The sequence below is a fragment of the Leopardus geoffroyi genome, chromosome A1 (assembly GCF_018350155.1).
Source record: "Leopardus geoffroyi isolate Oge1 chromosome A1, O.geoffroyi_Oge1_pat1.0, whole genome shotgun sequence".
Lineage (NCBI taxonomy): Eukaryota > Metazoa > Chordata > Mammalia > Carnivora > Felidae > Leopardus > Leopardus geoffroyi.
The window spans coordinates 94,275,839-94,290,689 of record NC_059326.1 but is presented as its reverse complement, the minus strand read 5'-3'; the positions used below and the strand labels follow the sequence as shown (position 1 = coordinate 94,290,689).

General features: G+C 37.1%; 1 protein-coding gene across 5 annotated transcripts in view; it reads right to left on the bottom strand.

The window, feature by feature from the left end:
- Positions 1 to 14,851, bottom strand: part of AP3S1 (adaptor related protein complex 3 subunit sigma 1) — a 77,986-nt gene that overhangs the window by 10,439 nt on the left and 52,696 nt on the right. For 3 of the 5 annotated variants that reach the window (XR_006714326.1, XM_045486180.1, XM_045486198.1), the window contains exon 4: positions 14,519 to 14,590. The exons of the other annotated variants lie outside the window; for them this stretch is intronic. Coding sequence is in view for 2 of the 3 variants with exons in the window: in XM_045486180.1 (XP_045342136.1) it covers positions 14,519 to 14,590 (72 nt within the window). In the remaining variant the exon portion in view is untranslated. The remainder of the gene's footprint in view (positions 1 to 14,518; positions 14,591 to 14,851) is intronic. 5 annotated transcript variants of the gene reach the window in all.

The following is a 14,851-nucleotide window of genomic DNA, read 5'->3' as shown; positions in this document are numbered from 1 at the left end:
GTTTTTTTTTAAATAAAATTACTTTATAATACCTTTTAGGTCCTATGCTACATACTCTGCCTGAATTATTCTTATGATAACCCTATGAGGTGTCTATACTGTTTTTATCTCTATTTTACAGATAAGGTAGTAGTTACACATGTATGAAAGTTACACATGTACAAGTAATAAGTGGTAGAGTCAGTATTTATACCAGTCTAATTTCAGAGTCTACATTCTTTTTTTTTTTTTTAAGTTTATTTTTGAGAGAGAGAGAGAGAGAGAGAGAGAGAGCAAGCAGGGGAGGGGCAGAGAGAGCAGGAGATACAGAATCTGGAGCAGGGTCCAGCCTCCGAGCTGTCAGCACACAGTCCAACACGGGGCTTGAACCCACAGACCATGAGATCATGACCTGAGCTGAAGTCGGATGCTTAACCAACTCAGTCACCCAGACGCCTCTATATTATTTCTCATTCTTTTATAAGACTGTATACAAATGTATTCATGATTTTTAAATCCTATCATTATTTACTAGTTTTCCATTTTGGAAAGATGGATACCTGATGTACAATTCTTGAAGAAAGAATTAGAGAAATCACTTTTCCTACAAACAAAACAAAACCAGAAGTCACAACTGTTTTAACTACTAGGGCTAACTATCATTACTTCTGACTGCTACCTCTTCTGCAACTAGATACCATTTATTAAAACTATGTTTTGATGTTGCATTTAACAGTATCTAATTTAATTCTCATATTAACCTTTGTTACAGTTGAGAGAATAAACCAGCTTCCTCAAGACACGTAAACTAATACGTAGCAAACAAACAATTCAAACCTAAGTCCCAATCCTTGCTTTCTTCTGTTAACAAGAATACATGAAACTGATACACCAAATTAATTTTTAGCCATATTCTATGAAGATTCAATTAAGGCCAAGAAGGTGATTAGGTGATAAAATATAATGTCCTCACAATAGCTAACAGGTACTATCCAGAGGAAAAGTATTCAGAAAGAAAGGCCATGGCCAGCAAAAGATTCATTAAAACTTCTGTTTTAACAGAATTTCCCCTCTTCTTTTTATTATTTTTTTTTAAGTTTACTTATTTTGAGAGACAGAACACAAGCAGGGGAAGGGCAGGGAGAGAGAGGGCAGAGAGAGAATCCCAAGTGGCTCCATGCTGTCAGTGCAGAGCCCGACATGGGGCTCGAACTCACCAACCGTAAGATTGTGACCTGAGCCAAAATCAAGAGTCATACGTTTAACCAAGTGAGCCACCCAGGTGCCCCTCCCTCTTCTTTTTAAAACAAATTCTCAAGAGAAAGCACAAACTGTAGTGCTGATAAAAGTGTAGCAACTCCACCAACCTGACTTTGCTCAGGCTTTCTGGGGGGGCTTACCCCTACATACACTTACTCCTGCCTTTCCAGAAACATCTCAGAAGCACAAGCAGATTAGTAGAAATTGTCAATTTCGGTATTATAGAAATGTCTACTAAGTTTAAAGGTATCAAAATATGAGAAGCCCGCAAATGTGGGTCATACCCAAGAAATTCTAAGAATGTATGATAATTTAATAAGGTCTAGGATGTAAATCTGTCCTCAAAGTAAAAATAACTCCTATGAAAGCAAATTCAGAAATCCAGAGAAAATAAAATAAATAAACAAGAGCCTGTGAGCTAAATCCTTAAACACAATGTCACTTATTAGAAATATAGTAAGTGCCTAAAGAATGTATTCTAGGTGAGGAGGTACTATGTGTATAAATCCCAGGAGATTAACCATATGGGAATGAGAAGTATTAATTGGGAGGCCAGTTCAGTATTTTCAAGGTTATGGTTTTCAAGTAAGGTATGGAGGGATCACTTAGAAACTGTCCAGTGACCGAAAACTTCCACGTTTCAAGAATTGATTGGGAGGAATTTCTGGCAGACTTAGAAAGAAGATGATAAAAGCTTTAGCTTAGCTTTAACACATACGGATGACAGATTCCAGTATTTTGTCTTTAAATCCTACTTGAAACAGACTTAATGGAAATAAAAGGGTGACAATATGCTTGAAACATAGCTCATCTACTGAAATCCTTTGATGTTCACCTATAATAAGAGTTCGATAGGTTTTTATCCCCTTTTCCTGAATATTTATAGGTATTTAAGTGTTTTTAAAAGTAGCAAATACCACATTAATGATGTATTTTTGCTTTTTTGTTTGGATTTAACTATATATACCCTATCTATCCAACCGCATAGCTTCTTATGGACATAAACCAGAATTTCTAATTTCATTTTAATTTTTTTAAATCACAATATAAGGAAATTGTTAAAAGTTCAAGCTATACCGAAACTTAAGTATGAACAGTAACAGTCTCCACCACCCTCAACCTCTGTAGGTCCCTCTATCCAAAGATAATCACAGTTAATTGCATCTTATACAGGTTTCTCCCACTTCCCGCAAAGTTTCCTTTGAGTCCCTTCACTTTTACAAAAGACCTATGCTCATATTTGTTTTTGTTAACTGCAAGAAATCCAAAGAGAATTTTCAACTTCTATGAAATGGTACTGCTTCAGTGCTTTAAGCCACTTCGGCTTATGAAGTGGTTTATAGGAACACTCTACTTTTTGGATAGCAAGGGAAAACCTGTACACCCTTCTTGAAAACTTTTTATGCATATACTTCTTATGTGTGTGTAAATCTAAGTCTAATTTATACAATCATATAATATACATTATAGTCACAGTTCTGCAAGAGAATAAGGAATGGACTTAAAGAGGCACTAGGGAATTAAGGATGTGAGTTAAGAAAATAATAAAAGATAGTAATAAAATAATAAAAGATAATAATAAAAGATACAGATATATGTGCAAGAATGATCAAGCAACTTTGTTGGTAACAGTAAAAAGACAAAAAACCAAAACTGTAAAATGGTAAATCTATACCATTTTTTAAAAAATTGTATTCAAATTCCAGTTAGTGTAATATTAATTCCAGGTGTATAATACAGTGATTCAACACTTCCAGACATCACCAGGTGCTCATCACAACACATACACTCCTTAATCCCGGTCCCCTATTTAACCCATCCCCCCACCCCCGCCCCTCTGGTAACCATCAGTTTGTTCTCTAGAGTTAAGAGTCTGTTTCTTGGAAATCTACCCTGTTAACGAGAGACATCTACAGATTCCTTAGTAATACAGATTATTAAATGAAAAGATGGATGGGATAGAATAATACCTATAATATGATCCCACTGAGGTATACAAGAAAATTACATGTACACACCTACTTGGATATACCCAGAAAATGCCTGGAAAGACATGCAAATACTTTTTATCACCATTTACCTACTGAAGGACATCTTGGTTGCTTCCAAGTTTTGGCAATTATGAAATAAGCTGCTATACGCATATGTGTTCGGGTTTTTTTGTGGACTTAAGTTTGCAACCCCTTTGGGTAAACACCAAGGGGCATGATTGCTGGATTGTATGGCATGAACATGTTTAGTTTTCTCAGAAACCACCATGCTGTCTTCCAAAGTGGCTTTCCCATTTTGCATTCCCACCAGCAATAAATGAGAGAGTTCTTTATCACCACTAGGTGCTGTCAGTGTTCAGGATTTGGGCCATTCTAGTAACAGGTGTATAGTGGTATTTCACTGTGGTTTTAATTTTCTGCAAATATTTTTAAAGGATAGTAGTTACCTACAGAATGGAAATGGAGGACTGAGGAAGAATAGAGACTTGTCTTTCGCTTTATAGTTTTTGTTTATTTCTTCTGAAAACTTTTAGCATGTGCATATACTAAAACAAAAACGAACAAACAAAAGCTTGCTAAAAATAAAAGAGTGTCACATAGTAATTCAGAGAAATAATATTAAAGGTTATAGCCATGCACATATTTAGGTCAATTTAAGAGGCAGCCCAAAGGTGTTGGATATTTGTAAGTGATAAGAGAAGCGTGTCACTTTTTCCATGCGTTTAAATAGTAAAAATTCTATCTCATTGTAAGTGTCAGTGCAGAACTTGGACACTTTTGCTTAAAACTACTTTAACTTATTTAAGACTAAATGTTCTCTAGGGGCGCCTGGGTGGCTCAGTGGGTTAAGTGTCCGACGTTGGCTCAGGTCATGATCTCACGGTTCATGCGTTCGAGCCCCGTATCGGGCTCTCTGCTGTCAGTGCAGAGGCCGCTTCAGATCCTCTGTCCCCTCTTCCTCTATCCCTCCCCCAATCATACTCTCTCAAAAATAAACAAACACTAAAAAATACATAAATAGTCTCTATATTATATAGTCTTTATATTATTTATAAAATATAATGTACATTGTGGGTATCTAATGAATGTTACACACAAATTTTCTTCAAAATTATTTATCTCAATTACCTTAAAACTCAAAAGTTGAAGAACAAGCCATGTGTTTTTCTTTAGCAATTTTTACCACTCCATCAGTAAACCATGTTTATTAAATATTTTCTTAAGTGTTGATTTAAATCCCAGTTAATATACAGTGTAATATTAATTTCAGGTGTACAAGTTAGTGATTCAGCACTTCCACACATCACCCGGTGCTTCTCACACATTTATTAAATATTTACGTAAAGAGTTCACTGACAGCAGCATCCTGGTTTGAGGAAAGTGCACGTAATCACTGGAGACTAAAATGAAGATTAAACCAAACACATTTCACTTGTAACAGTTCCCAGCCCTCCACCGGATGGAATGAAGCATATAACAAAAGATGACAAAAGGAAAGGAGGTCCAGTTATACAGATTCCTTTCTACAGACTGTCACTTGTTTGCAGAGTATCAAAGTTACTTGCTCTAACTTCTGTTAGAAATGAAGTCCTCTGCACCAAGTATTTTTCACTTTGCATTAACATTTGATGATAGGGGTGGTCAAGTAAAATACGGCAGATCATTCTGTTTAATTCACCTAAGAATAAAGCGGATATGTACGTATTGACGGGAGACTCTAAAGACACATGAAGTTAATAAAGCAAGGCACAGAAACACTGTGTAAAATAAAAACCAACCTGATCACTCACTAGACCAAGAGAACTATGCCCATCTTTGAAAATAGATAGGAAAAAAGTCTGGAAGCCTACCTAGCCAAACTAGGAAGATAAATGACTGTAGGGAAACAGCGTGGGATGAGGTTGAGTGGATATGAGGAAGGGGACAAGAAAAGAAGAACTTTAATGTTTAAGCATATAGTCTTTAGTATTGTTGGGCTTCTTTGTTTCTAAAGAAAGGGAAGTATTATTCATGTAATTTTAAAATAATAAAATCGTTTGCTATACAGAACATTGTAATGTTCTTTAATGGTTTTATGTCTGTCAGAGAAACAGAGACACAGACAGGTGTCTGCTCGAAAACGACACGCTACAGGAAGACAAGGATAAGAGCACCGTCTTCTCATCACCCTGCAGAGGGTTAAGGGCTCAATAAATATATATTTTTTTAATGTGTTTTGCAAGGAACACCTCCTCCTTCTCTCGCTTGAGGCAAAAGGAAACTGAACAGGAGTTTTAAAAGTATGGATGGAGGGGGAGTAAAGCAGAGTTACTGGTCTACTCTAAAAACTGTAATACTGTAAGACATGACTTTTTAACTATTATGACAGAATAGCCAATTATGATGAAATGACCAATTTTAAATTGTTAGAAAATTTCAATTTATGTACTTCTGTGGGTCATACTGTTGTTACTGATTTGATAATAAAACTTAAATACATACATTTGCTAATAAAAATTTTAAACACTAAAGTAATCTATTAACACCTGTATTTGTAATTCTAACTGTTGTAAATAGATCACTCTTCATATTTTGGTATTTCTTCAAATCTAAGCTACAACTGATTATTTAAAAAACCATTATGTTACATACTACTGAAAAGGAAAAACACTGCCAATTAAATTATGACAAGCTGTAGAATATAACATGCATCCCAATCTCAAAAGTGTTAAAATGTGAGAGAAATCTGCAATTTTAGAGGCAACGAAATATGGTATTTTCTCCTCAATTTTAGCCCCATGAGGGTTGCTAAATAAAATAAAAGCTACAACGAAAAAGTTTAAGTAAAAAAATGAATGTTTTGGGGGTTTACTGATGTACTGTCAACATTAGAAAAACGTTTAATTCTGGATGTATTTTGAAAGTAAATGCATTAGGATTTCCTGATTAACTGGATCTATGATAGAGAAAGAGATTCATTAGAAATGATTCTAAGTTAAAGAGAAAAAAAAAAAAAGCTTAGCTTCAGAGATATACCCTCTCAAAATGGATTTATCACAATTTAATTAAATCTAAAAATATTTTTTTAAGTTTTTATTTATTTTGAGAAAGAGGGAGGGAGAGAGAGAGCAAGTGGGGGAGGGGCAGAGAAAGAAAGAGAGAGAGAATCCCAAGCAGGCTCCATGCTGTTAGCGCAGAGCCCAATGTGGGGGTTCGATCCCACGATTGTGAGATCATGACCTCAGCCCAAGTCAAGAATCGGATGCTCAACCAACTGCGTCTCTCAGGCACCCCAATTTAAAAGTTATTTTAAGGGGCTCCTGGATGGCTCAGTCGGTTAAGCGTCTGACTTCAGCTCAGGTCATGACCTTGTGGTCCATGAGTTTGAGGCCCACATTGGGCTCTGTGCTGACAGCTCAGAGCCAGGAGCCTGCTTCGGATTCTGTGTCTCCCCCTCTCTCTGCCCCTCCCCCGCTCATGCTCTGTCTCTCCCTCTCTCCTTCAAAAAATAAATAAACATTAAAAAAAAAAAATGAAAGAAGTGACTGGGGGCGCCTGGGTAGCTCAGTTGGTTAAGTGTCTGACTTTGGCTCAGGTCATGATCTGACTGTTTCTGAGTTTGAGTTCCGAGTGAGGCTCTGCGCTGACAGCTCAGAGCCTGGAGCCTGCTTCAGCCTCTCTACCCCTCCCCCGTTCTGTCTCTGTTTCTCTCAAAAATAAACATTAAGAAAATAAATAAATAAAAATAAAAATATTTTTAAATCTTGCTATAATTATTCTCCAACAGGCTATCTGACATACCAAAGTGTTATACAAATCAAAACTTACAGTTGATGTTATTAACCTTACGAAAGTATTTGCTGGGGCACCCGGGGGGGTTCAGTAGGTTGAGTGTCCAACTCTTGATTTCAGCTCAGGTAGTGAGATTGAGTGCCACACTGGGCTCTGTGCTCAGCGTGGAGCCTGCTTGGTATTGTCTCTTTCCCTCATCTTCTACGCCTCCCCTGCTCACATGCATGCGCTCTCTCCCTCTCTCTCACACACACACACACACACACAGAATAAACATTTAAAATAAAAATAAAGTATTTGCTAAGAAAATAATCAGTTTTATAGTCATCTGGTTAATATTATCTTGAGACTGAGTCAGTTAAGCAGATGCTGTTGCTAAACAATACTACCCTCCCCCAAACTACTGATCTTTCATACTATGTTATCATAATGACTTATCATTATAATGTATCAATCTAACATATATCATGTTATAAAAGAACATTCTAAAGTATGACAATTTGGGAAATAATTCTGAAAGGAATTAGGAGTATATTTTGTTAGCCTATCAAAATTTTGGTAAAATTTTCAAGACAAAAGTAGAAATGAAAAGCATGTAACTTATTAATAATAATGAAGACATTTGTTAATTGCTGACCAATTAACAAATGGAAAGCAACAGGGATATAGTAATTCAAAGTAACGGATAAGAGTAAACCTATTTTGGTACATGATGCATGTTATACTAACACTGAATATTTCAAAATCTGAAAATTCAAAATATTCAAGTCTGAAAAACTGGAAAGCTGTTCTACTTTCTGTTCTATATTCTGGGCTGAATATCAAGATATCCTTTTTAAAAACTGCTTATTATAAAAGTCAGAGCTGCTCATTAAAAGATCTTAAACTATTCCAACTCCCTTTCCCCCCTTCCTGGCTTATGTTTTCTTGGCGACTTGTATTTTAATGCTACAAACTCTTTTCATATTAATTCCACAAGTACTTTAACAGTCGATGTTCTTTTACCCTCACCCACACATTTGCAACTTTCTTTGTTCTTCTTCCTTCTATAACTCACTCCTGATATCTGACACTTCCTTCTGTGTCAAGTATCTTCTTTTAGAATTTCTTTTGAGAAAGGCTTGAAGCAAACTCCCTCATTAGTTTTCTTTGACAAAGTCTTTATTTTATTTTCTTGTAAGATATTTTTGCCAGCTTTAGAATTACAGTTGGACAGCTATTTTCTCAATACATCGCCTTCTAACTTCTGTGACTGCCATTGAGAAGTCATTTCCCAATTTAACCGCTGCTCTTGTGAAGGTAATGTTTATTTCTGGATGATTTTAAGAGCTCTTTCTCTGTTCTTCAACTGTACTATAATTAGTCTAAATGTAGATTTATTTTTATTTATTCTACTTGTGATTCTTTAACGTATGGATTGGTATCTTTCCTCAATTCTGGCAAATTCCCATAATTTCAGATGTTATGAAATAAATAAGAATTTATTCTTCTGAAACTGAGAATAAATGTCCATTAGACCTTTCTTGCTCTATCTTCCCTGACCTATAAACTGTCTTCCATATTTTCACTCTTTCTTAAGAAGTTTTTTATGCTGCATTTTGGACAACGTGTTCTATTTTTCCATTTACTCAGATATGTGTAATCTACCTTTATATACCCATCCACTGAAATTTTTAATTTTGACAGTTCTGCCTCTTCTAGAAATTCTATGGAGTTGTTTTTCAATCATCTAGACTCTTTTTTGTAATACTTTATTCATTACAAATTTTATCAGAATTGACTTTCTAACAACTCGCTCAGTTGATGGGATAGGGGCTGGTGGGTCTGGGGCCAACCTTTTGGCTGGTGCTCGCAGGGAAGAGTGGAGACTGGCATGTCTGGAGTTTAGCTTTCCAACAGCCCGGCCAGGAATTTGGTTACAGAAAGGAAGAATTGAGCAAGTAAGTAAATGCATAATAAATAATGGGAATACTAAGTATGAGAATAATCGGCATAATCTTTCACTGTCAGAGTAGCAAGTTGCAAATACAGAAAAGGAGAAGGCTGGAATAACTTCTGTAGCGTTGCACTAGACTCTGAGGCATTAAGAAGAACTCCGTGATTTTTGATATACATAAATATTTAGAAATAGGTTAGGGTGCATGTGTGCGTGCACACATACCTACATCTATTTCCCTGCTTGGTTCAGAGAACCAGGAGTTACATGATGCCAAGACTGTCATTTCTAAATATCACTGTCCCCTAAAAGGAACCAGCATTCCTTGAAGAAATAGGTGACTCAAGGGCTGGACAGAAAACATGCTCTCTCCATAGAAAAGGCCTAGAAACAATGACCAGCCTCATAATTATGAGCACCTCCAGACTGTGGTTTCCATACACCATTTCCCACTAAAAGGAATCAGGGCTCTTACATGCAATGGCTGACAACATGTCTGTAGAGGAAGAAATGAATAAAGCGAGTCTGTAACATCTAGTGCCAGAACACAAAACAGCTATCAGAGTCCATGGAGAGGAGGGAACGGCAAAAGGACCCAGAAGACGACCTGAAGAGGCTCCTATGGGTCAAGAGAGGGCAATCTGAGCATCCAAAAAAGTAATATCTCCAGGGGATTAAAACAAATCAATTCTGGGGCGCTTGGGTGGCTCAGTCGGTTAAGCGTCCAACTTTGGCTCAGGTCGTGATCTCGCAGGCTGTGAGTTCGAGCCCTACGTCGGGCTCTGTGCGGACAGCTCAGAGCCTGGAGCCTGTTTCAGATTCTGTGTCTCCCTCTCTCTGCCCCTCCTCAAAAATAAATAAACGTTAGAAAAAAATAAATAAAAAAAATAAAACAAATTCTGTTCAAAGTCCTACGTTACAGGGTACTTAAAAGAAAAAGAAAGAAAGAAAGAAAGAAAGAAAGAAAGAAAGAAAGAAAGACAGAAAGAAAGACAGAAAGAAAGAAAGAAAGAAAGAAAGAAAGAAAGAGAGAAAGAAAGAAAGAAAGAAAGAAAGAGAGAAAGAAAGAAAGACAGAAAGAAAGACAGAAAGAAAGAAAGAAAGAAAGAAAGAAAGAAAGAAAGAAAGAAAGAAAGAAAGAGAGAAAGAAAGAAAGAAAGAAAAACAATCATTTTTGGTGGGTATTAGGGAACCAAATGGTTATGAAAACTGGTCAAGAATTTACCTGCCTTTCCTATACAAACTGTACCTTTTAAACCCATCATCTCTGTCTTTTAATTCATTTAGTTCACACTTAGTGTACTAAATACCTACTTTAAAATTTCATTTAAGTTACTTTCATTTTTCATCACAAAGTTGGTTGGTTTGATCAAATTTTACTTATATTCTCCCCCTCCTCTTTTAAACAAAAGATTCTACTGTTTATAATAATGATTATGATTTCTTTCTATTTTCTCTTAATCAAATAAATGACTTTACTATTACTTGTAAAACCTTCCTATGTGAGCGAGAAACTGTTTCAGATCAGAACGTCTTGGTGTGTGTGTGTGTGCCATCTTTAGTCTTCACATCCAGACCAATTCTGGGTAGCGGGGGGCTATCTCTACCTCAGGGTGTCTACAATGTTAGTTTATGTGGCTGATACAGAAATAAGTACTTAAAGATTCATAATAAGATACAATAAATACAGTAAAGGAAAAGACACTAGCTTAAGGGCTGGGCATTGGGCCACATGGAAAGTGGTATACTGAGGCTAGAAAATGAGTGATCGATGTATGCAGTAGCAAAACATTTGGTAAAGCTATCACCTGTGACACTTTGAAAAGCAGATAAATTTGCCCATGAAAGCTCTTCTCTCTGACATAGAAACGGACAATGCTCCGGACAGTGACAGCTTTGTTACCGTGGATCCCAGAATTAAGGTATATGGAACAAGATAAACATACTGCATGAATGAGAGGTATTCTGCTATTTCTTAAACTGTAGCATAAACTAGCCCATCCCGATTGAAAACAGAAGGGGTAATCTTTACAACTTCCCCCTTTCACTGAACCAGCTGTGGTCCAAAAGGAGGCTGAGGGCTGCGTGCAAAACTTTGTACCTGCCCCTAAGAAAAAATGAGCTGAGCTGGTTAGGAGATCCCTGGCTGGGAAAGGTCCAGGGCTGCTTAAGAGTTGAAAACAATCCTACTTTCATAGAAGAGCTCAAAACAAGACTAGCATTGTTTTAGACAGAGAAGGGAGGGATAGGAAAGGTCCTGCTATCCTGAAGCTTTTATCTCACTGCACTGAAAAAAATTAAAACAAGAGCTTAGCCCAGAAAGAACAGATCTAGTTAATTTTGGCAGGTTCTAAAATAGTGATACACTGTTGTACGAAGGTATAGGCTACACATACTATATACTGCAGGATTCCATTTTTGTTGGTCTTAAAGACGTATTTGTTGGGGCGCCTGGGTGGCTTAGTCGGTTAAGCGGCCGACTTCGGCTCAGGTCATGATCTCGCGGTTCGTGAGTTCAAGCCCCACGTCAGGCTCTGTGCTGATGGCTCAGAGCCTGGAGCCTGTTTCGGATTCTGTGTCTCCCTCTCTCTGACCCTCCCCGTTCATGCTCTGTCTCGCTCTGTCTCAAAAATAAATAAATGTTAAAAAAGAAATTAAAAAAAAAAAAAAGACGTATTTGTTTCTGTACTTGCTTGTACAAAACAATCTAGAACTCTAACACTCTAAAATGTTAACACTAATGTTCATTAAACAATTAGAGTGAGGTGGTTCTAATACCTAACAGCCTAAGTAAGCAAACTAAAACCTAAGCCTGTAAATGTCTCAAGGTTAAGAAATCAAAGCCTAAAGACAACCCATCACAGCAAACTCGACTTTCTCAAATAATACAACTGCTTGAGTTATAATCAGTCGGTTAATTCCCTTGCTTTGCTTCCGCCTTTTCTCTATAGAAGCCTCTCCCCTCGCTCCTGTTGGAACACTCCTAAACATTCCTGGTTTGGCACCGCCCAATTTGAATCAGTATTGTTCAAAGAAACTGATAAAACTCTTTTTTTTTTAATTTTTTTTAACATTTATTCATTTTTGAGACAGAGAGAGACAGAGCATGAATGGGGGAAGGTCCGAGAGAGAGGGGGGACACAGAATCTGAAACAGGCTCCAGGCTCTGAGCTGTCAACACAGAGCCCGACACGGGGCTCGAACTCACGGATCGCGAGATCATGACCTGAGCCGGAGTCGGACGTCCAACTGACTGAGCCACCCAGGCGCCCCTGATAAAACTCTTAATATGCCTCAGCTTTTAACATAAGGCAACCTCTGAAGTTGAATGGCTTCTACTTATTTTCCACTAATCTGTATTTTCTGATTTTTCTTAAGTGAATGTATATCAATCAATGTAAATTAGAAGTTTTAAGGGGCGCCTGGGTGGCTCAGTTGGTTGATCATCGACTTCGGCTCAGGTCATGATCTCACGATTCGTGAGTTCAAGCCCCAAGATGGGCTCTGGGCTGACAGCTCGGAGCCTGGAGCCTGCTTCGGATTCTGTGTCTCCCTCTCTCTCTGCCCCTCCCCCGCTTGCGCTCTGTTTCTCTCTCTCAAAAATAAACATTAAAAAAAAGAGGAAATTTTAAAAACATTGTGTACCATGTACGGAATCTGTAGATAAGTAGAGCTTAATTTCCCTCTTACAGATCTCTTTTATTCTCTAGTACAAACGTGAGAACTTTACTCTTACTACAATGTTTCTAAGAGATTCCTCAATTTTCTTAAACTGCTAGATGTATTACACAAACTAATGATTTTGAACAGTCTTTTTTAAGCATTTTAATCATGTACCAAAACATAATTTTGAATATTGCAAACCCTAATGCCTAAAAATAACAGAAGCCTTTGTAATTGTGAAAAAGTGCAAGGTACCGTAATTAGAGAAAAACTAAAAACTGACTCTTAAAAATATCAAGTTTAAGTCTTCTGCCCAAAATCAAGTCATTTAGTAAATAAGAAATATGACCTAGAAAACTGGCTAATAATAAAAGTATTCTTTGATTATTCAGAAGTAATAAAATGCATTCCTTCGTTGTGCTGTATCTTGAATGTGGTAGCAGTCACATAACTAACTATATACATCTTCTGGGACTAACTAAATGTATGCTTAAAACTGCCGAATTCTGGGGGCGCCTGGATGTCTCAGTTGGTTGAGTGTTCGACTTTGGCTCAGGTCACAATCTTGCAGTTTGTCGGTTTGAGCCCCACTTCTGGCTCTGTACTGTCAGCATGGAACCTGGAGCCTGTTTCAGATTTGGTGTCTCCCTCTCTCTCTGCCCCTCCGCAGCTCGTGCTCTCTCTCTCTCAAAAATAAATAAATGTTAGAAAGAATAAAAAAAAAATTTTAAAACTGAATTTTGGTGTGTGTAAATTATACCTCGATAAAGCTGATTTTTAAAAATCACCTTTTCTGCTAAAATTTTCAGCATATTATTTCAGACTATTTTATTCAATGGATTAATTATTCAAAACAACTTGTTACTGACGCCTGTGTGACTCAGTCGGTGAGCTTTGGATTCTATGTTTCCCTTCTCTCTGCCCCTCCCCCACTGGCACTGTCTCTTTCAAAAAGAAACAAACACTAAAACCAAACCAAACCAAAACAAAAAACCTTGTTACATTATATAAGCTTAATAAAGAAAAAAACCTGTGTGTGGTAAAAGTGTACTCTCTTCCTCCCAAATTCCCTATCACCAGCACCAGGTAATAAATACTGGCTACAAAGTTCAGCAATCCTTCCCTCCTCTCATGTATGGAATCTGTAGGTAAGTGGAGCTTTTTAGCAGACCATCATGTCTTATCAATTCACCCTCCTGCATCCCTACTGTACTGTCTTACTTCTCTTCTTTCTGGAACTCCTCAAAAAGATTTCTAGCGGATTTCCCTGCCTTTAATCTCCCACCTACCACCAATCCAATCCAATCCCATCTTCGTAATGTAGAAAAAACTGATCTTGCCAAAACAAAACAAAAACCAATGTACAAACAAGGCAACAATAAATGCCAATACATATTTTTATTAAAAAAATTAAAGTGCGTCAGAACAAAGTCCAAAATCCGTGCACTGAAGACACTTAAATTAGGCCTCTCAATCAATACCACCCCACCCCCACCCCCCACAACACACACACCAAAGGCCTGTATTTTATATCTCTGCCTCTAGAGCCATCCTCTCCACTTCGGTCAGTGAAATATCTACTAGTCCTTAAAAATCCAACTTTAATGTAATCTCCTCCACTCACATCCCCCTGGGCAGGGGCAGGTGGGACAGCTGTGTTCCCATTAACACTCAACACACTGCTACTTTATGAATGCCACGGTCTCCTCCTCTAGATGTGGATTCCTCTGGCCAGGGTCTGAATCTTCGGCACCAAGTGCAGTGCCTGGTTCATAGTAAACATAATTTATTAGTTATACTAAATAAATAAGGAATAAAAATAGTATTATTCACTAAATCCATTTTTACTTTGACAAATACAAAATAACATTTTTCTTAGGTACAGAGCTCAGAAGATTTAACAATACAGAAAGAGTACCTTGTCTACATGGAAAATTAAATCCAGTTCACAGACATTTTCAAAACACTTGTCTAACGTTTCCACAAACACCTGAAGAAAAAGAAAAGAAAAAAAGGTTAAGAGCTCTTGAGAACTGTATAAATTCATTCAAACCTATCATCACAAAGGAGACAATTCTTAACTGTGAACAAACACTTTTCTAAACTCTGCTATCACATTTGTTTTAAATTAAATACTGCATTAAGTGCAACAGGAATAATTATACACTATTGCTCACAACTATGTTTCAATACATTAACATACAAAACAAAATAAACTTTGCTGAAAATAACTAAAACTAGAAATTCTTAG